A 22,501-nucleotide genomic window follows, 5' to 3' on the forward strand; every position below is an offset into this window, starting at 1 on the left:
TTAGTCACTTATTATGGAGTAGCTTATTAAAACAGTGATTAATGATTGCATTAAATCTTACTATGTCATTTTATGCTATATCAAATGAAGCAATTAAACAAAAAGGTAATTGCCCCAGGTTAAGTCTTGAAAATTATAAGTAGTTAATAGCTGGATTACAGAAAATTATCTTTAGAATTTGTATAGGATACAGCCAACCAGCAGGTATCATGCATTTTATTTACATAATGCAGAATTCCACAAACCTGATTAATGTGATGGATATATAATTACATAATCTGATATTTACAAGTACATTAATTGGAACATGGAGATACCTCAGTATAATTTTGTAAGTATCTACTTGCCCTTCTATCCTTACGGCTAATGGTACAGTATGGTTTTTACATTGATTTTCAGTATTTAAATTTTTCTGATTTTTTAAAAAGTTCTAAAAAGATTTGTTCATATATCAAAATAAATAATTAGTTTTGATGTAAGTTTCTAGTAACATCTTACATTTTTTCATTGAAACTACATCCCATTGTTGGAGTAATGCATCTTAAAATGCATGCTGCATATGACACCTGTGATTGTAGCTGTTAAATATTTAGCTAATTACGGTGCCAGCGGAATGATGTGTTGTTGAATTTTCTCTGTAAGCATGTTAATGCCCGGCAGGACTCCTCCTGCAAGGAGAGCCAGTGTTTTACAGGGGGCATGCAGAGCAATGAACCGGCTTTGCTGGGTTTTATAGGAAGGACTGCACTGGAGGAGGTATGATAGCCTCTTAGAAATGTTATTGTAGTTCATTCAAAGAGTGTTTATTTGAGGGCACACTTTCCAAGTCTTTTGTGTGCTGGAAAAAGAAAAAAGTAATTATTTTTTGCTAGTTGTTTACACTGTAAGCTCATTACTTACAAGATGTTTTATTTTGTGTATTTGATGAGAACTAGTTAAAAGAATCATTTGTAATACAGTACCTCTACTCACTATGTGTCCGACCTCAAGACAAAAGTAAGTGAAACAAAGATGGTTAAAGCAAAGGTTAAGATAAGGGGAGCTGAAAAGATTGAATGTGAGGCTTGTAGCGTTCTGGAAAGAAAGGAGACGCGGTACTAATGGAGATAAAGTAGAAGCAAAGTATCTCAATCCATTTTGTTAGTTTAGAGCACCAAGATGGAATTGATGCAGTGCTTGATGTAGCGTCATGAGCAGGCTCCAAGTAATAGCAAAAAATGTAAGTGCTGAGTTATGATGATGGCAAATGCTGATTATGGGAAGTGGCATTTGTCTACAAGTATCTATAGTATGCAAGCGTCAGGGGCAAAGGAGTAATTCAGTGGTTTCCTATAACTAGAAATAATAGGATAAAATTGAGGTATAGCAATACTAGGCTTCACGTCTGAAGAAAGCCATAAAGCTACATTCTCTTTTACAGTTGTTCAGAACGAGGATTAGACGATAAATTAATGATATTTTTTTTAAAAAGTTGTTTGTTTTTTTTAAACAGGATCCCTGATAGAGGCATAAAGGGGATAACTTAATGTCTGCACAAGTATCATAATTTCAGACAACAGCAGGCCACACGACCAGATTCAAAGCTCATTAAACCGGAAAGAAATGCCAAATATATGAACCTCATTGTTATTTATCTTCCTGTTGGTGAAAATGTTTTCTGATCCTCACGTGTGATGCAATAGAAATGTTGTGAAGTAAGGGCAGTTATTTTAAGAAACTTGCAGTGAAATGAGGTGCTGTGCTGAAGCTGTGAGTTTGGATTTCTGCTCGTGCTGATGGAGTCTGGCCATGAGGAGCTGGGGGTGATGCCTGCTGTAGGTGTACGCCGCCCCATGCCAGGGGGGAGCAGTGGCTTCCTCCGCTGTTCTCTGCAAGATATAGATTTGTTATGTTTATTTGTGAGATGGAACTTAAAAATTAGAGAGGTGGCGTTTTGTTTTTGTTGGGGTTTTTTTCTCTAGATGAAAGGAAGTAGAATTACAGGCCTTTATCAGAATCAACCTCATGTTTGTATCTGTAGGAGTCCTTACCAAATCCTCACTGGCAGTTTTACCCCAACTTGCATGTCATCTTATTGGCATCCACTGAAGCCTACATCCTAGCTGAAGTATTTCCCTCTGTCATCTTCAGTGGGTAAAAATATTTCGATGAGTATATGAAAATCTTGGCTGAGTTGCAATTTCTTGCACCCTGGATTATTTTTAGACTTAAGTTCTCTGGTTTGTTTTTCTAGGATCCTCATGCTGAAGAGTTTGAAGACAAAGAATGGACGTTTGTCATAGAGAATGTAAGCTGGAATGTTATGGTTGTTTTTTTTTTCTATATGTGTAAGACTTAATCATTTAAATGATTAAAGAGTGTCCAAATGCTGAAAAAGGCTTGAGTAAAATATGAGCTGCTGAACCACAGTAAAGCCTTGCTCTGTAGTAATAAAGCCTTATTAAAATACCTGTTGTTATGTTACAATCAAAATGCAGAAGAGGGGGTTACTGTACTACACTGCTTAAATTCCTTCCCTGTAAGTATCAGTCTTCCTTGCATTATTTTGCTATGAGCGATGAAGTAAACAAGTTAGAGCTGGGTTATGACTCATTGTTTTATGGGTTATGACACATTATTTTTCTATGAGCAGGGGAGTGAACAAGTCAGAGCTAGGTTATGACATCTGTACGCCCCAAATGGCAGCGCCGCCTTGCTGGTTTTGAATGCTGCTCTTTAGCGAAGAGCACAGTTTCATCACCTGTGTTTTGTAGAGGAGGAAATTGAGGCAGGGTGGAGAGGTGGGACCAGCCATGGTCACCTAAGTGAAGAGCAGAAGAGTCATGATGTGTCCCCTGCTCCCTGAGATGCCAGTCTCCTTCTCCCTGCATGGGGAGCCATCTTCTGCACCCAGCGAAAACCCAAAGGGTGGCTTCTGTGAATCTGACTCTCGTCAGAAGTTCCCAGAACTGTGCAGAGGGCTGAGCTCCTGAAGGCTGTACTAACAACACGCTTTGCCAAACAGCAGGGCTTAACATTGCGTAGAGCAAGTGCTTCAGTACTTTTTTTGCTTTCCCTTCTCCGTGCTGGGCTGTGGCTTCTGCTCTGGGGCTGCCCGGGCTGCAGAATGGGGTAGCTGCTTAACCTGGAGTTCCCTTGAAGAAAAACCTTCTTTTTGAAAATACGTTTAGTAAGACTGTGGTATCAAGACAGTGTGTTTCCCTCTCATTAATAGAGTATCGTTCTGGACTGTTTCTCGGTAATATGATTTAATTTTTATTTATGTTGTCTTTAAACAAAACAAAAAAAAAAGCTTTTCTACTGAGTCATAGTTGTACCACACAGCACTGAAGTATGGAAAAGCAATGGTATTTGCATATTACATTTTTTTGCCTTAAAATGCTGCTTTTTCTTTCTTGTCAGTATCAGAAATGGTTCGGATGTCTTGTGATGTAGTTATTCTGATTGTCAGTGACTGAACATTTAAAAAGGCTGAAAGCAAAGTGCTTAATTTATACTTTATAAATGTCAAGTTTCTATTTTCATTTATGAGACTTATGAACAGACAAAACACAATTTAGGTACTGTTTCCTGGAGTTTCCTTTTCTTTCTCACTTAGTTTATTTTAATCAGGGAAGTCTCCATCACCAATTGTCACTGTACAAGTAGCTCTGGATAAAACAATGTCAGTGTATTTCTCAGCCAACCCCTCTGGGTATAGTTGGATTTCCTGTGACGTTGCAGCAGGTATTTTTTCAGAAGTTTATAGTGGGCATATAAACTTCATGTCCTGCCTTATAACACACTGCTTTATTTCACATGGCGTTGTGTGACACACAGAGGTGGCAGCAGTACATCTGCTGCATGCTGTTCCCGCGCTCTGCCTCGGATCTGCTCTGAGCCACAGCAATGCTGCAGGGTGGGAGGCTGCTGTGCCCCAAACGCAGCTCTGCGAAGCAGATGGAGATGGTTCCAGTATGTACCAGGGATGATCATCTGTTATGTGCAAACTTTCTCTATACAACCGCAGTTAATGCCATTAGTTCATCCCGCTGGAACTGCCCAATAGTCATCGGTAGGTAGATGTTTATCTTCGGTTAGAGGATATATCAATATTATCATCAGAATAATACATGTAATAAATAGTTTTACTGAAAAAATGGAGAGCTAAAGCAGCTATAAACCCGGTTGCTTTCAGCCTCTCTCTCTCAAGATGATGCACTACTGCAAGCTGGAGATAGTGCCACAAAAATCTGGTCTGCAAATGTAGTCGAGGAGCTGGAGAAATTTTTTCTCCAGAGTAACAGCTCCACTTAGTGGTGGATGAAAATGTGTTCATCAGTTGGAGCAAATAACAGTGATCGATGCCCGGGTGACATTTCAGTGGACAAAACACCAGCTTGTTACAAACCGGGGAGCCGGGGAGGCAGGAGGGCCGTCTCCTCCCTCCCTAAACTGTTGACGTTTACCCCTTTCAGGCTGAACATATGTTTTTTTTCTGGTTTTAAAGGAATTTATGTATCATCGAGCCTGACAAGGACAGGCCACCTTTGGGAAGTGTGGGGGCATTTACAGTCTGTTGGAGGCTTTTCAGTTTTGTCCAAGTGTGTTCGCTGTCCTCAGAGTTTCCCTTCAGGAAGCGCTGCAGGTTTCCCTTCCTCCCTGGTTAGCCACACTCGGAACACAAAACACTCAAGCCTGAAAAGTTTATGGATGTTCTTTCGTTATGAAGGAATCTGAATTCTGCTAAAAACATTTATTTTGAGCTTTCTTTAATGCTGTTACAAGTCAGTCTCCTAAATCATTCTGTAGTGCTTCAGTATGGCTGAGCAGAGATCAGCTAAAGGAGATTTTCAGCTGAAGTTTGATGTCTCTGCTGGCAGATGCTACCAAATCCAAAACAAGATTATTCTGGACTTTCAGAGGAATTTTTAAGTAGCCGTGAGGTGGTTTGTGCAAGATAACCATGCTGCAAATGAAAATGGAATAAGATATTTGGGGGTTTTGGTTGTTTTTTTTTATTTTTCTTGTTTTGAGTTTGTGTTTTTTATGTTGTAGAGTTTTTTGTTCATTTGTGTTGTTTTTCATGTTGTAGAGTTTTTTGTTCGTTTGTGTTGTTTTTCAATATATCACAAATACATGTACTTTGTGATCCATCACCTTGGTTATTGTAGGATTTTTTTTCTAACTGTATTTTTAATGTCTTAGTCACTCTGTGTTTGTGTTCTAGTAAGTGAACTTTTGTCATCTACTGTATGTTTAATCACAGATAATTTGATCATAATGCAGTTTCATTATATTTGAATGTTGATACACATTTTCCATCAGCCTCTTCCATGTCTTTACTTCCTTCACAGCTGCATTCTTTGTATATTTACTGCTAACTTTCGACAATCTGTTTATTTGATTATCTGTTTTTTCTTCGTGAGGCAGCTCTTGGGGCTGTCTTGTCTTCTGTGCTCTTCTGAAGAATAGTATCAGATGTTCAAATTGGCTGTTGCAAGTTGGAGAGCAAGAAATCCATAGCTAAGAATAAGACTTACCCATATGTAGAGGTAATAGGCTCTCAAAATCTTACAGACTGGCATTGATTTATTTTGCCTATTCAGTTTAGAGAACAGGGACTGGTTGCCTTACATTAAAAAATACAACCACTTCCTCTAGGAAGTGATTTTTCTCTCCCATTGCTCCTATGAGTAATTTGAATACGTGCTGTTTCCACATGTGTTCCTTTCACTGTCTGAGTGCCAACTTCCAGTGTTAATTTTTTCAGCATAAACTTGTGACTTCTCTTACAAATTGCTTTCTCGGGGTTTCTGGTGTACCAGTGCTCTACAAAGAGCCTCCGTGTGGCAAGAGACTCTATAGGTACTAGGGAAAACTCACAAACAGCGTTAATGTATCTGTCAAACTTTCTGCAGGGTTTCCGCGCTGTCCTGTTTATAGACAAGAGCACTGGATGTTTCTAAATACAGCTTTGTCTTTCAGAAGTGAAATATTTTTCAAGTGAAATGGCTGGTGCTGGGGGAATCGTTAAGCGTTAGTCAGCTTGAAATGAAGACTGCATCCCTGGAGGAGTTCGGCTCACCTGAAGTTTGGGCTATGTTTCATGACCTCTGCAGACTGTCTAGCTAATGGAAGAAGAAAGGGACAGGAGGGAAGAGTGGAGGTTTAAATGGGTTCAAATATGTTGGAGCTTTCACTGGCTTCTGTGTACAAGAGCTTTGTCTGAAATAAGGGTAGCTGAAGTGATGGAAAAATTGTCATTTTGCTTCCTAGCCTGCTCAAAGCACGGAAAAGAACATCCACTGAGGACAGACCATCACATCTGCCTGTTTGCTGGCAGCTTTGTAGACCTACCTACTACATTCTTAAATGAAATTGAAAAATCCATAGGATGTTTTCAGAGGGTAAAAATTTGGTCTATGAAACAATTTTTCCAGCTTTTTGTAGGAAATGCTTTTTGAGCCCAGATTTGTATCTCTAATAGCTAACAAATGGCCTACTAATATATTCCAAGGTTCACAGTAGGTTCCTCCATCGTCCCTCCTGTGCCTTGTGTTTCACCCTTCTCTACAGGTTATTCGCAGGGCGCCGGGCCGTGGTGAGTGAGCCCTTTCCAGTAGCGTCGATGCCATCAGGGCATGGGTAGCCAACGCTGTAGCCCTGATAGTATGCCATGTTCCTCTTTTTATGCGGCAGGCCCGTTAAAACGTGGCGTTTGCAAACAACAGAAGAGGACATTCCAGACATGCTAATTTGGCAGATGAATGGAGAAAAATGCCCCACCTGTCCTTGAAGCTTTGCTTGTAGGTTTAGCTAGGCTGGGGCTGGAGGCAGCCTCGCCTGACCTGTCCTGTTGCCTCAAGGCAGCATCATTCCAGGCAAACACTTATCTAAATCGTTTTTAAAAGCTTTTTAAGTTGGGGACCCTGCAGCACCTCCAGGCAGCCTGTTTCAGTGCTCCATTGTCCTTGCTGCTGGGAATCCTTGTGGCCTAGATCGCTGTTGGTACAGCTTAAGGCTGCTCTTGCTTGTCTTCGCAATTGCAGCTATGCAGGACAGGTTCTGCTTTCTCTGTGGCTGGAGGCTCCCTCCTTTCTTCTCACCTGTGACTGGTCAATCAACCACAGTAATGTGATCGTGCTTACACATGCATCTCATTTCCCTTGATTGCACTAGCAGATCATTAGCATTCTCTTTCAGAGGATGTATTTGTGCAAGCAAATGTTCAGAGTCCTGCTCTGCTCACGCTGTCCTTTGCTTTCAGGGGCTAGCAGCGCCCAGCTCTGCCTGCACCACCACCTGCCTGGTGAAGCGCTGCCCTGAGGCTGCAGGCTGTTCTCTACTGAGATCTTGGAAACTGAACTCACTTCTGCATCTAGCCTTTCAGGAGCCTTCCGAAACATTTTGATGACCATGTTAGACCACTGTTTTCTATTAGTGCCTTTTTGAATATTAAGGTAGTGAATGGTGAAGAAAACCATGCGAACTTTTCAAGTTTAACAGTGATTTGTGTCAGGTATACATCCCCCTGTGAGACACATGCATGCTTCCAGTCATTTTTTAATACGTTAACCATAAGGGTATTCTGATTGGTTTCTCCAGGAAAATATGTCCAACAAAGCTGCTGAAATGAGAAAAAAGGAGTTTAGAGTTTGCTGTTCACGGTAGCCTTCAGCAAACAGTTACTAAGAATAACAAGTTTAAGCTGAAGAATGAGATCTGACTTTTCCTTCTGTCTGTCACTTTTGTGTAACTTCAGGAACCCTAACCCAAAAAGAGTTCTGAACTGGCTTCTGCTCAAATGTGAGCAAAGCCTCAAAATGAACGAAACACTAGAAAAAGTTACAGAGCATTTGACATAATCTACTGTCATTTTATTGGTAGAAGTGAATTGTGTTGTGGTATGCCCCCCCTCTGAAATACTTTATCGTGGTTGCTTAGGATGATTTCTCATTTTGAATGCCCTAAAGCACGTTATATCACTCACAGGCTTGGAGAGATTATTCCTCTCTCCTAAAATGCCCATCTGTTCTTTTTAGCCATGACAACACAAATAAAAGTGATAATAATGTGAAAGTAATGGGAAAGGTGGATGTGATACAGAAACGAATTTGCTTCTGGTCTTAAAGGTGACCAGTTTTAAAGGTGATACAAACATATAAGGTATTAGCAAGAGGTTAAGTTTTCATCAGATACAGCTTTTTTCCAAATGAGCCTTTCAACAAATAGCTCATTGGAATTTCAGCAGTAATTAGCCCAGAATTCTGGTAAAATCAGACTCTTACACTGGGCGTTTAAACCTCTCCTAGCACAGCACTGCTGTGACACTAGCTTGGCAAGAGCAAGTTTCGCTTGACATCAGAATGCAGGCCCAAGTGTAGATGTGAAATCTTCCCACTTTTTTTCTGGAAATAACTGTTGGGAGGCAAATGCCAGCATAGTCTAGTGAATTGAAATTCTGAGTACTGTCAACACTGTTTGCAGAAAGAACCTGGGGAAAAAGACTGGCATATGGAGTAAGATGATTCTTTATTTGCTAATCAGCTGCCATACCAGAATTTATTACAAAATCTTGGCTATCTCTAACAGTGCATCTTTGTAGCGTGTGGGAGCTTAAGTTTAATTTGGCTGTTTGCTTTATTTAAGACAAAGTAATCAAAAAAGCTCGATCGTTAGTTTTGTATTTTCTGCTTGAAGTAAATTTTTGCTTAAAATAAGCACTGACCAGGTTAGTCTTTTTCTGAATTAAATGCCTGCATTTAATACATTTAGAATAGGAAGCTCATAGTTCAGGCATGCTTTCCTGGTCCTTTAATTCCCCTGTCATGTTCTGCTGTATGTGATTATGTGAACTGTGACTGTCTGTCTGTGTAAATTAGGCTGGGTATTCTGGTCTAGATATAGCTGGGAATTAAATGCTGCTTTGTCAGCCGTCTCACTCTTGCTCTGCTTTAAATGTAATACAGAATCAGAGAACTTGTTTTACTTTTAGTTTTTGCTTACATTAAATATTTAGCACTTTGTTCTAGTTGAGAAATCTCTGAGATTAGTTTTTTGGAGCAAAACTAGCAGAAATTGTAGTCTTGATTGGCTGCTCTGGCTCTGAAGAAGACAGGGTAGGAAATCTTTCTAGGAGGCCTGATCCTGTGTTTTTTCAGGAATGTTTTTTCAAATGTCATTTCTTTGTGTGCACCACAATGGCATTTCTGTGCAATTTTCACCAGTGGAACATGACCAGAGGCAGGGTCTGTGCTCCTGTAAGGAGCCGGAGGGGGGCCCGTGCGTGGAGTGGATGGCCCTGGTGTAGGGTGGCTGAGTCTCCCGTCGGTGCGCACCAGCCCTGCGGGGTCACTTCAACACCCCCCTCTGATGAGGCACCATCTCTGACAATTAGAGCAGGTAATGGAAGTGGATTGCACACTTGGGCTCTGCTGGAGAAGTTTTATGCGAAATGCTGTAGGACAAGTAAATTACCACCTGTATTGGGGGTGTTAGGTGAGCGAGGCACAAAAGGCGGGGGGGTTAGGGGTGTTTTCCCCTCCGTATGGCACAGCACGCAGAGAGGAGGCAGCAGCGGTCCTGGGCCTGCTTTGAGGTAGGCATCGTGAGGGCAAGCGCTGTGTAAGCTTTTCTGAGCAGCTGTATCGATTCCTTGATGTTTTGACCCGTGGCCACCCCTGCATCCCTGAGCAAAGCCTGCTGGTTGCTGCAGGCGGTGTTCGCTCGTGCCGTGCTGCTGTCTGTGACGGGCACGGTACTTCCGACCATGACAAGATTGTGCCCAGATCACCTGAAATTAGGGCCACCACTAATCCTTTTTATCATTAGTATGTAATAATCTATTAAACCAGAGCTATGAGATGACAAAAGTCTTATCTAAATGAGAATTGTAGATGAATTGTTGAAAGAACTGTTAATATCTAATTAACTTTTTACACTTCTAATACCTGATTTATCTTGAATCAGTAAAATAGAGTATGAAATGTGAGTCCATCCAACTCTACTGTAGTTTTTAAAAAATAATTATGAAAATCTTCTTTTGTTGTGTGATCTTTATCTCCCAAATGAAATGCAGTGCCCAAACTGTCCTTTAAATAATGTTGTTTCTGGTGCTGTGTTAATAACTGCACTAAGTGGATCTGTATCAAATACAATTTGGCAGATGATACGGCAGTTTTGAAAATTGTATTACAGCATTTCAGTTTAAAATTTTCTAAAAAAGGAGACATTTTTTGATGTTTAGGCTACAATTATGCGAGGGGGGTCTCACAAATGGGAGATGGAGACAGGCGGCTGCTTGGCGTCGGGCAGAACAGCCGGGCTATTAGCCTGTAGCTCTGTAAGCTCAGTAAGTGTGGTACACCGTAACATTTACAAGGGAATGAGTTTGATGGCATATAATTTATATGGTTATTATTGATTCACAGGAGTAAAGTACAACTGTTTTGTAAATTGCTGGAACCATTTTGTTTAGGTTTTGGGGGGAGGTTATTTCCTGCCAGAAGAACGTGTCCCCTATAGATAGATGAGTGTACCGTGCAAGGCAGCGGATCAGAGTTGCTATCAGTGGTGTTCTTTGCCAGCTGGAGGGAGGAAGCTGATAAACAAGGCAGACAGCTTTGGAAACTAACCCCTAATACTACATTAGGCATGTTTAAAACCAGCAGTGTGTTTCAGCCACTCTTAGCATATGTTTATTCATAGAAAATCAGCAGTAAAATATACTTGCCAGCGCACACAAGAGACAGAGTCTGCATGAGGTCGTTTCTCTTTCAGACATCAAATACAGAAGAGTGTCTTGGTAATTGTTTTACAGTGGGGTTCTAATCATACTCTAGGCATAAGCTGAGCCAAGCAACTTGCCTTTTAATAGAAAAGTATTTGCTGTTAAGCTTTTTCAGCTTGGCACTTTTTTTTTTTTTTTTTTTTTAGTTTTCTATGTCTGAGTGTTTTTACATTTACATACAGTCACGGATATGTGTTTGCTCTTGATGCAGTTCAGAATATCATTATGTAAAATGCCAGTGTCCGGGGCAACGTTATGATGGATAAATCTCATTTTTTGGCCCGGTAGCCGTACAGTATTAAACCAGCATATGTTGCAGCCATGTAGTACAAAGTATTCGGTGTGGAAAATGGCAAAAATGGCAATGCATTTAATGAAATATATTTTTGACGTAAGTCACCTTCTAAGGCAGATAATCTGGGAGTCCAATTGAAAATGTTGGTTGATTTGAGATAATACCTTGCAATTGCATGTGCTCAAGGTACAGAAATATGTGTCAGAAAAGAAATAAAATATTCATTATTGTGTAAAATGTAGCTCTACATTAAGTAACTGGATAGGATTGTACACGCAAGCAGTTGTAATTTAACTCAGAGCATATTATTTAAATACAGCGGCCACCAGCAGAACAGTAGCCAGCTGACAGTAAAATAAGAGTTCTGGCTTCCTGAAAACCTTTGTTATTAGGAAAACCAGCTGGCAGTGTAATAGCACCGAGTGTTATTGCCTTCAGCCTCTTATCTTTGGTTGTTAGCTGTCTTAATGGAGTTTATATAATGGAAATTAATTGACCTCCATAACTTAATCAATGCCACTTCATTCAGGTTTTTTCCCTCCCAGCATATTCTTCATTCTGAATTGATACTGCACCGGTATATTGTTTTTTTCATCTGAAGTTTCTCCTTTCTCGTTGTTTCGCATTATCTATTTATGGGCCAAATTGCTTCTTCAGTCTTGACAGGCAGCATAAATGAACTTCTTCTGGTTTAGCTGAGGTGTGGTGGCACCCTGAGCCTGGACTGGAAAGACTGTGTGAATAAAATGGCATTGAATAAAGTGCCATAAAATGACATCTTGCAGCTGTTCAGTATTTTCTGTGGTTCCCCATGCTGGCATAAATATAAGATTAAACTGAATTTCTGCCACATTTGTGACCTGTACAGTTACAACCCTGAGCTCAGGTTGCTGTTCTGAGCACAGTGGTCTGTACTCAACCAGCGTTTCTTGCATTTTCCAGTGGCCTGAAAATAATATACCAAACATGACTAATTTAAAGCCTGAAGACGATACAGTTGTGTGTTATGTTGTGTTGTTAAATAGTACAGTTTCTGCTTCTAGTGTGTTTGCTGTAGACCAGAACTGGGGACAAACCAGACTGTCCGTACTGGAAGCATAGCAGGTTGGCAGAATGCTAGGCTGAGCATGATGGATGCCAGGCTCTCTAAGTTTTTGTTTAGGTTTTGTGTTTTGGTTTTTTTTAATACCCTGTGCTGCATAGCCTGAAATAGGAAACTGCCGGGTCTGACTATGGGGACTGTACCTGATAAAAATAAATATGCATGCTAGTTTTCAGAGATTTTTCTTTAGACTCTCAATTTTTGCATATGGTTTTCATGATTTATACCATAAGAGCATTTTGCTTAGCAAGGGATAAGATGTGGGAAACTCTCTAAAGCTTCGCTCCCTAAAGCAAAACAATTTCATGAAACAGTCCCCTGTCACGGGAAGGCACAGCACAAAAATCAAACCACATGTGCACAATATTTACTAAGTGGTGTTGAAAATTGCATGAAGAACTATCTCTCTTAATTTTGTTTGTAAAGTAGATCCCTGAAACGGAAATGAATTGCATTTGCATTTTTTCTAATGAAGAGTGAGAAGTTATTTGCAATGAGTTTTGTTAGTGCTTTCGATGTTTTAAGTGCTAAATAAATTCAGAGAAGAATACAAAAAGAACGTAGAAATCAACTGCCTTAAAAATCTGTCTGTTCCCTACCTCTGGCTTGTTTGGGTTTGGTTTGGTTTTTTCCCAACCCTGCTATTCTGGTTTTCTCAGCCCTTTCATACATCTTTCCCTGCGAGTGCGAAGCGCAAGGCACAAGAGGTGGCTGGTGCTGCTGCACAAGGAACCGCTGTCTGCCATGGGGGAGTGAGACCAAGGGGGACCATGTGGCCAGGCGGCGTGGGTGGCAGCAGGGACCGGAGAGAGCAAACGGACTGTAGCTGGGGAGAAGTAGAACAGGAGTGAGGGAAATGCCCTGGCAGATGTAGCTCCAGCAAGTGCTCAGACCCTCAGCGGTGGAGGCGTCGGGTGTTTGCTTCCAGGAGCAGCCACGGGAAGGAGCATGATGGCTTAGGGGGGATTCTCTCTGTGTATTTGTCAGTGAAAGGACAAAATGGACTATTTGGAAAATAACCCTAAAAATCTGTCAGCAAAGAATTAGTATGAAGTTTATGTGCTTGTTGTTCCATGAATCATCTGTATAAATCTTCCCCATAATTAGTTTTAATTCATATTATATAACTTTAATTATATATTATAACCAAGGAAACTCATTTATTAGGAAGGATTTGAGGTATTAAATAAATAGATTGCATAAATAAATAACTAGTATGGACGCTGTTGAGGAAGGGTATTATCTCAAAGGACATTTGGCATCTGTTGAACAATTTGGGTGTTTCACCTCAACTTGGTGAAATAGTTTTGGCTTTGCTGCAGCCAGCTCCATCAGTACCTCTGCATCCTTTCTCTGTGGTCTCCCCTTTGGATGAAGCAGCCCTCTGCTGCTTTATGGAAACAAAGCTCTTCATCTTGCTTTTTGATTTCTGTAACTCTTATAATAATTTGCAATCTTTGTGAAGTAGCTTAGTATCTTTTCAGTTTGGTTCCTGGTAATGTCTTAATTCTTTTTTTTTCCCTACCTCTTGCTCTAGTTCAGTCTTTGGCAGTTTGTGTGCAGGTTTTCTGTGAAGCGTCTGTACTGCAGAATCGGGAATTTTGCTGACCTACCTATGTGAGCAAGTGTAAGTGGGGGAACATGGGGAAGCTTGAAGTCAGCTGTGAGTGAGAGCATGGGGTATGTCATGGGCAGACTTCTTTCTGCATTACAAATTCCAATTGTCTTTGGTCCACCACACACGAGTGTTGCTTTGCAGCTGATGAAAATTCATTATTGGTCTTCACACGTGTGCGTTGGAACTGTCTGCTTCCCCCGAGTAGCGGTGGTAGGCATCCCAATTACGAGTGGCTGCCTGAGGTGATAGGTTGTGTAGACAGACCATGTGTGGGAACAGTGCTCCTAGTTTTTTGGAAGACGGGAACAATCTTGGAAGAATTTGGATTACATTTGCCTTGAGCATTTCTTGAGCATGGATGTTTCTTTTTTGTTACCACAGGAAAAATATGGTTGAAGTTATGTTCTTAAAAAGTCAGCTGTTGTGCTGGTGTGGTCACGGCTGTTCAGTGTGTTGTGCTTTGGAGCCAGACCCTTTCAGAAATGAAGATAATTGTGTCTGTCTTCATCAATGACGTTAGAATCACATTTTCTTGATGTTTTCCTTGCAAGTGCAAGCTGGAAGGTGTTATTCTAAGTGACAGCTGAGTTTCTGGAAGTGATGGTTGGATGGCCATGAGCTGGTGAGACACAGCCAGGTAATCTTCAGTCTCATCCCCACCGAGCAAAACTCTTCTGTGTCCCATGGCATGTGTAGAATGTTTTTCCTACAGTTGCAAAGTTGCCACAGTTTTCAGAAAGGCGCTGTTCTCTTTCATTGCGAAATTCTGCCTCGGGGCACTGGAAGAGTGGGGTTTGGGTTGGGGTTGGTTGGTTGGTTTTCACCTGCCAGGCAGAGGTGATGTGGAGTTATGGGCTGTGGTTGAGAGGTGATAGTATATGGATTAGAAGAAAACGGTTAAATATGAAATGAGTTTTGGCTATGAAGTATTTCATCTGGAAAGGCCGATTGTTTGGGTCAGATTGAACGCTTGTGCCAAAGAACAATCTATGGAGTCATCTTCAAATCACTGAGTAATGCTGAAGATACTCATCATGATCGTTGCAGGGAAGAGCTCTCACATTGTCTTCGAGTTCAGTATGAGCATAGATTAACAAGTAATCTGTAACTCATTTTGATTTGAAACTGGGTCTGGTGGTACAAGTAGTTGTATTTATTCTCCCCATCTGTGGAACTCCCGCCTCGCAGCACCCGTCTTGTCCCCTTGCTAGTTGGGAGGCTTTTCAGAGGTGGTCAAGGCTGTTCCTAACTTGTCCTCTGGTACACAGTGATGAGTAGCAAAGCACACAACAGCCGAAACAAGCCTGGAGCCAGACCCGTAGGGTGAGGGACGGGACGTGTGCGGTGCGGTGATGCTGGCGGTTAGGCTGAGCCCTTGGCGTTTGAAAGGAAGGAAATGCGATCGTGTGGGATCAGCATCTGAATTTTCCTGAAAGCCTTAAATGATGGCAGAGTTTAATCCTCCCTGTATAGTGTGTCCTGGTGAAACCTCTTGCAGAACACTGCATAACGCTGGTGGTGTGCTGCAACCACTTGATGGCACCCTTTGATTTGGTACATACCTCATTAGCTGTAGCATAGTGCAGCGTAGCTGTAGTATTTGTAATGGAATAACACGTAACAACTAAAGACTGCAAGGTATCTGGTTAATGTAGAGATGAAATGAATGAAACAGCAAGGCTAAGCTTTCCTGACCCTTCATGAGAGAATAGATGAAAAAAGGAAGAATAAGCTATTGTGCCGAAGGGAGATGATGAAATTCAAGATCCACACACATAATCTCTGGCTCAGCCTCTGAAATGTTAATCCCTGGGTAGAATTATTTGAGCTGTAGATTGCAATTTATCATCAAAATGGCACTGTGTCAAACAATACTTCTTGTATGTGTGATGTTTAGAACTATCCAATTTTAATATAAAATGGTTCACAGAGGACTGTCTAACATTTAAGTAGCAACTCGTTAAGCTCAGGATGTTTTTGCTCGTTTCTGTAGACCCATGGTAATCGTGTAGAGTTATATTCCACAAATCGCTCTTCGGGTCTTTTACTAGCCATATAGTATGTTTCAGGGAGTGATCTGTTTTGATCTGAGCAGTGACAGGTGGTGGGACTGCTTGATAATAATTGTAACACGAAGTGGTCCAGGACGTTTATTTTGAGGTGCTTCGTTGATGTTTGCAATGAAAAAATCTGCCAGAAATTTGCTGATAGCTTAAAAATCCCCAGGGTTTGAGATTAATGTTTTGCCAAGATGTGAGAACAATTATTTTGAGGTTACAAAAAATATTTTCTCACTATGTTTTACAAGCTGGAACGCCCTTCAGGTTATTCTTTGCTTGCTTTTAAAGTATGCCAGTAGAGGGAGTAGAAAAATTATCATCCCTGTAAGGATAAAATATTCTGCATGAAAATTCAGCCCTTGCTGCTTTAGAAATCGTAGTATTTCATACTGTAGTCTGTTACTGGAAGTAAAAGATCAAGTACCTTTAGAAAATGGAATTAGGAAAAGCTAAACACAGCCCAGATAGTTTCTGAAATGTAGGAATGTGCAAAACGGCATAGTTATTAGAGAATATATTTAAATCTAAAGATATATTTAGAAATATGGATTATACTACTCCCCCCCCCGTACTTACGGCTTATTTGAAAATCACCATGTATTTTATTGTTACAGCAGAACGGAACATGTTTTAGCGCATGCTAATGAATTCATTTCTCTGCATTTATTTCTAAAAGTGGCCTCTATATAAATGTACAATTAAATTGTGTAAGGCTTTTGCAAATACAAAAATACTTAAAACCGGGGGGGGGCTGTTGCAAGCCTCACATTCTTTGCTTGGGAAAGGTGAGCGGCTGCAGGAGGTGAGGGGAGGAGGCGCAGGGTAAACGTGCCAGCCTGGCAAATGCATAATTCCTCTGTAAAAGTTGTTTCAGAAAGCGCTGAGATTTGGAGCGGAAATTATTTGGTGATCTTCCCATGTTTCAAAAGTCTCGTTCAGCGTGCTGGTAATTAAAATTTCCTCTAAAAATGCGCCAGTATCAACAGGAGATTTTGAAAGTCTTTGGCGTGTTTGTTAGCAGGTATATTCGGGGCGTTTGGAATCGCAGGCCTGACTGAGCAGCCATGATGGCTGGGAACTGAACTATGAAGGAGACATTTGTCTTGGAGTGGGACCTTTCGTGTTAATCCTTCCAACCTTTATATTGTAGCATTTCGTGATGGTATTTAGTCAACGAATAACTTGTATTGTGCACTTGTGATCCCTCTCCATCAGAAATGACTGACTCTGGAATAAATATCACTGTTAGATAAGAATTATTATTTTATTTTATATTTTTCCTGCACTGTGGCCTTTTTTCCTTGGAGGCTGGCGCCTTAGTAGCACATGTAGTTTCTCGATTAATATTTATAAGTGGATACTCAGGAGATGAACATGATTACATTGAGCGTAGCTGTTTATTTGGGCATGCAGTTGTTTTCTGTGCACCCTAGATAAACATGTTATCAAGAGTATAAGTAAGCACAGATATTCATGTCTTAAAATTGCACATACCAGTGAAGCTTCACTGCTGTCTGCCCAGCTCAAACACACTAGGCACAGAGTATATAAGCACCATCACCGGAGTCTTGCTGCTTTAGAAAAGGTATTTTTCTCCTCTCACTGCCTTTTGCATGTCTCTGTGGTGTGAGCTGCTACATGAGATTGCTATTTCTGCCTTTTGCTGCTGCATCAGCCTTCGTATATTAGCTGCTTGGGCTTGCTTTTGCTTTCTTGCTGATGTTCTGCCTCCTTGTTTGCTCTCTATGTTACACTGAAAACAGGCATGCTTTCAGAAAATGGGTGTTTGACAAAATTACACAAAGGCATATTTTGAGCTGTAGCATCTATTTGTATTGGATGGTCAAAGTTTTTGCAACTTAAAACCAGCCTTCCCTTAGTTGAGTCTATGGTTGTGGGGTTTTTTTGGTTAAAAATATATTCAAAACTACTGCAAGTTTACTAGAATCAAGAAAGTTATGTTTCATTCTCTCACACTGCTATGAAAGAGAAAACTTGTGTTTGGTAAATGGGGAGTTCAAATTTGTTTTGGTAGTAGCCTTTATACCAGGTCAGGTACTTTGAGCCCTGAATTACATATGAATTTAAGCATCAGATTTGATCAACTCAGTAACACTGAGGTATTCAAGTGTTTGATTAAACTTCCATTACATATGAGACACTTGATTAAGATTCTTGTGTCCTGTTTTGGAGCATGGTGGTAATTAAACGTAAAATCTGTCTTTAAACCAGAAATTGTACAGAAGCAAGTCACAACAAATCTTGATAGTGTTGTTCTGCGTTCTGGCTGGAAATGGTATGAAGTCGTCTGTTACAGAACAGCTTTTAAATGTGTCCGGGATGTGTACGTGGATTTAACTGTCAAGCTTTAGAAAATATTTTCTTCTAAGTAAAGGTTTTGAATTGCTGTATATAAAAGGAACAAATGATTTTTTTAACATCTTGTCTCCAAAATTTTATAAAGTAGCTCTACTGTATTTTAGAGCTGCAAATATCAGAAGAAAAAATACATGTTTGTGTACAGTGCCTGTGGATTTTTTATTGAAGCGAAGCTAATGGCTGTCAAGAAAACTTTGTTCTGAGCTTACTGTGATTATCTGGCTTCTATATTTCTTTATAAGGAGTGCGCTAAAAATAAATAGTGGTAATCAGTCTCTGTTATTATTTTAACTTGGAGTTTATCTTTCAAAGTAAACCCAAGTTGAAGTGCCTGATTGAATTTTGACTTGACTTCAAACCCGAACAGATTTTTGTTGTGCACATTTCTGAGCTCCTGCATTCCCAAGCTGACTGCGTGTAAGGCGTCATGGAGAATTGTAGTATTTGCTGTTGAACCTGGAGAGACAATAATAATTACTACATTGAAGCTTGTTTTCTGTGTAGTTGAAGCACAAGAGTGTACCCTTGATTTTGTTTAGGATAGATCTGGATTAATGCTGGTTTACAATTATTACTCACAGGGCATTATCATTTCAGATCTGTGCATCTACTTTTAAGGTACGCCAATTGCTGTAATTAATTAAAGTGCTGCAGATGCTGCTGGTTAAGCCAATTTAAAGAACAGAGCGTGAATTTCCAGTTATGTGAGCTAGATAATGATAATGCCTTAACGTGGTAGTCGCTCTTGTGAGCCAATTACCGCTCTGGATAGCTGAAGCAGGTCTGTGGTTCACTCTCGCTGCCTTCGTCAGTTCTGAGAATACACGTCTCCTTTTTATGCCTTTTACTGCTGAGTAATCTTAGTTTTTCCTCCCTCGTTGTGGGGTGGTCCGACTGACAGCTTTTACTCTTAATAAGCTTAGAGGTAATAATCCAAGTCCTGTAGGTCACATGTACAATGTGCCTTTTAGTTTCATTTTTCCTGCTTTAGCTTTGCCAAAACATCAGGCGCCGCATATTATTAAATGAGTGCTATTGCTAACTACCTGGGACTGAAGCACTACTTTCCGATAATTGATTAATGCAGATGTCTCGTTAAGTGTTTTTTGCGTAACAATAATTATGAGGTTAAGTCTGCTTACATTTGGGGTTTCTGTTTTGGTGGTGTTTTGTTTTTTTTTTTTTTCCCATTTGCTTTTATAGTGGAATATCTTTAAGTATGGATGGATCAAATATTAAGTTAATTAACATTGAATTTTTTTTCAATTCTGTAAGTTAGGTTAACTTCACAGCCAAGAGGTAGAGAAGAAAATATTTTCATTAGAGAGACTCTGTTTCTTAACGTATTCTTGTATTTGTTTTAGATGGCAACACGATATGTTAATAAATAAACCATTAGCACCGTCTTTGCTTTTTGTACATATGTGAACTTGTCTCTAGGGGAGCTTTAGAAATGTTGACAGTACTTGTGCCTGTAACACTCCAGTAACGTTCCTGATGTGGCTGGATTGTGGAGAATAACGTATTTTAAAAGAATATATGGAAACTGATTATTTGAAGCTGGTACTTTGTAACACTTACTTTTGTGAATTATAATTTGTGCAAGCCGAATAATAATATATGCAGGTAATGAAAGTAAACCACATAATACATGACATACTTGCCGTTTGACTAGCCAATGCCCAATTTCAGGTTTCAGACTTAGATTAGGGAGACTCTGTGCCATGAAAGATTTCTGTATTGTTGGAGTCCAGCTGTACCGCTGTCTCACGTATATCTGGGCAGGGCTAATAGCGCACTAATAACCTCAGGAGTGGTAGCCCCTTAGGACCGTGGAGTGACTCAACCCAAAGAAAATGAGTGCAGCTGAGTTCACGTGCAAAATGGGGAGAGAGTGGAATTTTTCTAGAATCAGAGGAGAGAGAACAGGTTTTCATCCTGGATCTGTAAACATATAGCCTTAATGACTTAGGGGCGCTCGGGGCGCCTGGGGTAGGTGTGTGGAGAACGGGCCCTGGCGAGGAACAGGGGAACATTGTTTTGTAGTGGTTGAAGCTTGGGCCGGGGTAGAGGGGGGAGGGGGAAAGCGGCTGCAGAGGGGAAAGAGCCCATAACTTCCGAGAGGGAGTGGAAGAAAACAGAGCACACTACTTAGAAGTCTCTGGCCTCATTCCAGAGCATGGAAATAAAGACAAGAAGGTGCGTGTGAGCATTTATCACTTTGTCCTTTTGTGTGTTCTTATGTGACCTGCAGCAAAGAAAAAATCTGTTGGGGGATCCTTAAAATAAAAGTTTTTGTTTCACTTCAACCATCCCCTATCTGCAAGGACAGGGAGCTGAATTCACGCTGGCTGGAACAGGAAGAGTAAAATCTCCATAAAATACTGCCTGAAAACGCAGGCACGTGGGATGGCCGAGCCATTCTCAGTTGGGCTCTGCCACAACAGGTGGCTCCTTGCTCCGTCCTCTTCACTCCCCGCTTTGCACTGCAGCCCCTTCAGTGCATGATGCTGGTGCCCGCCTGGCCCTTGGAGAGCTCATTCGTCTCCCTGACCCAACCGACAACATTGTGGGCTTTTTTTCTGGATGAGTTTTCTGCTGGTTTAGTGAGAGGGACTGGTGGTGAAAGAAGAGCCGGCAAAGCACCCAGGCTGGTGCAAGGCAGGAGCGTGTGGCTGGAAAAGTGGGATGCAGGTGGGAGGTGGGTCAGGAGTCAGAGGTTATCTGATCGGCTCCAGCACCAGGTGGTTGTTGTTATCTTGCACCTCTGCCCTGGACGAGGGCGGGGAGGAGAAATGGGTGTTTCTAGGTGCCCTTGTGCTTCTCGTGCCCTGCAGGACTCACCCCTCGTGCCGCAGCACGGCTGCTTCAGGTGGGCCTGGTTGCCTTCGCTGGCCCTTCCTTGTCCTACCTGCAGCATATCGGCTCTAGAGCGACCTTCCTCCAGACAGGTCTTGGGCACTTCAGATGGCTGTCAGCTAACAACCGTGCTCCTTCATGGGGAGCAGAGACCTGCTACTCGGAGACCCTGTGGTAGCCTGCTTGGATCGAAACAAGCTTCCCGTCTTCTCCTCTCCTGCTGTCCTCCCATCCAGCGCTGCGGTAGTTCAGGGGCACCTGCTGTGCAGAGCGGTAGCCATCCTTTCTAAAGCCAGCTTGCATAGTTTCCCTTGGTTTGGGCAGTTTTCAGCTTCATGTTATGGTAGGACTCTCTCTCCTTGGTAGTAAAATGGAAACCCTGAGTTCATGGTTTGGTTTTGGTGATGTTTAAGAAATACATGGACTAGACTTATTTTTGTGATGCAGAGATGTTAGTGGAGGTTTTGTTAAGGTACAATACCATTGATCTTTGGAAGTTTAGGAAAGAATGAAACTGCGTTGCCTGGATCAGATTTGTGGCTTAGAAGTTGTGATGGCCAGACCTCCTCCTCGCTCGAGTAAGAGCTGCACTTACCGCTGTGTAGCTACACTAAAAATAAATCCCCTCTTGCAAAAGTATGCATAATACTCTGCATGTGTGTGTGTGTGTGTGTGTGTGTGCGTGGACGTTTGTTTTCATGTGCTGTAAACCCTGAGATAGAATCTCATGTTTTATAAGGGCTGATAATTTGTTCCTGGATTTAACAAGGTGCTTAATCGTATGGCTTTCTTTAACTTGATTTAATTACAAGTAGATCGTATGCTTGAAGTTAGGCTTGCACTTAAATATCTTTCTGAACTGAAGTGCATCCTTTTTGGTGTTGCTATATCACTGTGTTTAATGGACATGGAGGATTTATGGGCCTTATAGGTGAGCATTTACACACAGGTTATCCTGTGATAGCTGGAGTCAGTAGCACCAGATCATGGCCAAAACTGTTACGACTGACTGTAAGTTTCCATAAGACTTGTCCAATACATCTTCATTTTCATTATATTTTTCACGCAATAGGAGAAGAATGCTGTAATTATGATTTGCTGCCTGTCCTACTTAGTTTTGCAGTCTTTTTTTGGATAAGTTTTATAATGCAAGTTATGCTTACAGAAACCAAATTGTGGGGCAGAATTTGAAAATTCCTTTTTATTATGTTAAATATGCAGCCCTGATTGCTGTTTGTTAAGACAACAGCACATTGCTTTGAGACATAATGCTCTTACTGCCCAGTACTTGGTGAGAAGAAAGGGATGGAAAAAAAAAAAAAAAAGGTGTATCAAGTTTTTTTGCAATTAAAAATCTGGAAAAACTTGTTTAAGAAAATGTTAGCCCAAGATCATGCATCTATTGTCAGTATAATAC

The 22,501-nt window shown here is 41.0% G+C and overlaps 1 protein-coding gene across 1 annotated transcript in view; it reads left to right on the forward strand.

The window, feature by feature from the left end:
* The window catches only part of EHBP1 (EH domain binding protein 1), a 225,616-nt gene that overhangs the window by 52,793 nt on the left and 150,322 nt on the right, over positions 1-22,501 (forward strand). The window contains 1 exon segment of the mRNA XM_055809787.1: positions 2,234-2,287. Coding sequence (XP_055665762.1) covers positions 2,234-2,287 — 54 coding nt within the window.

This window comes from Falco peregrinus, chromosome 7 (assembly GCF_023634155.1).
Source record: "Falco peregrinus isolate bFalPer1 chromosome 7, bFalPer1.pri, whole genome shotgun sequence".
Lineage (NCBI taxonomy): Eukaryota > Metazoa > Chordata > Aves > Falconiformes > Falconidae > Falco > Falco peregrinus.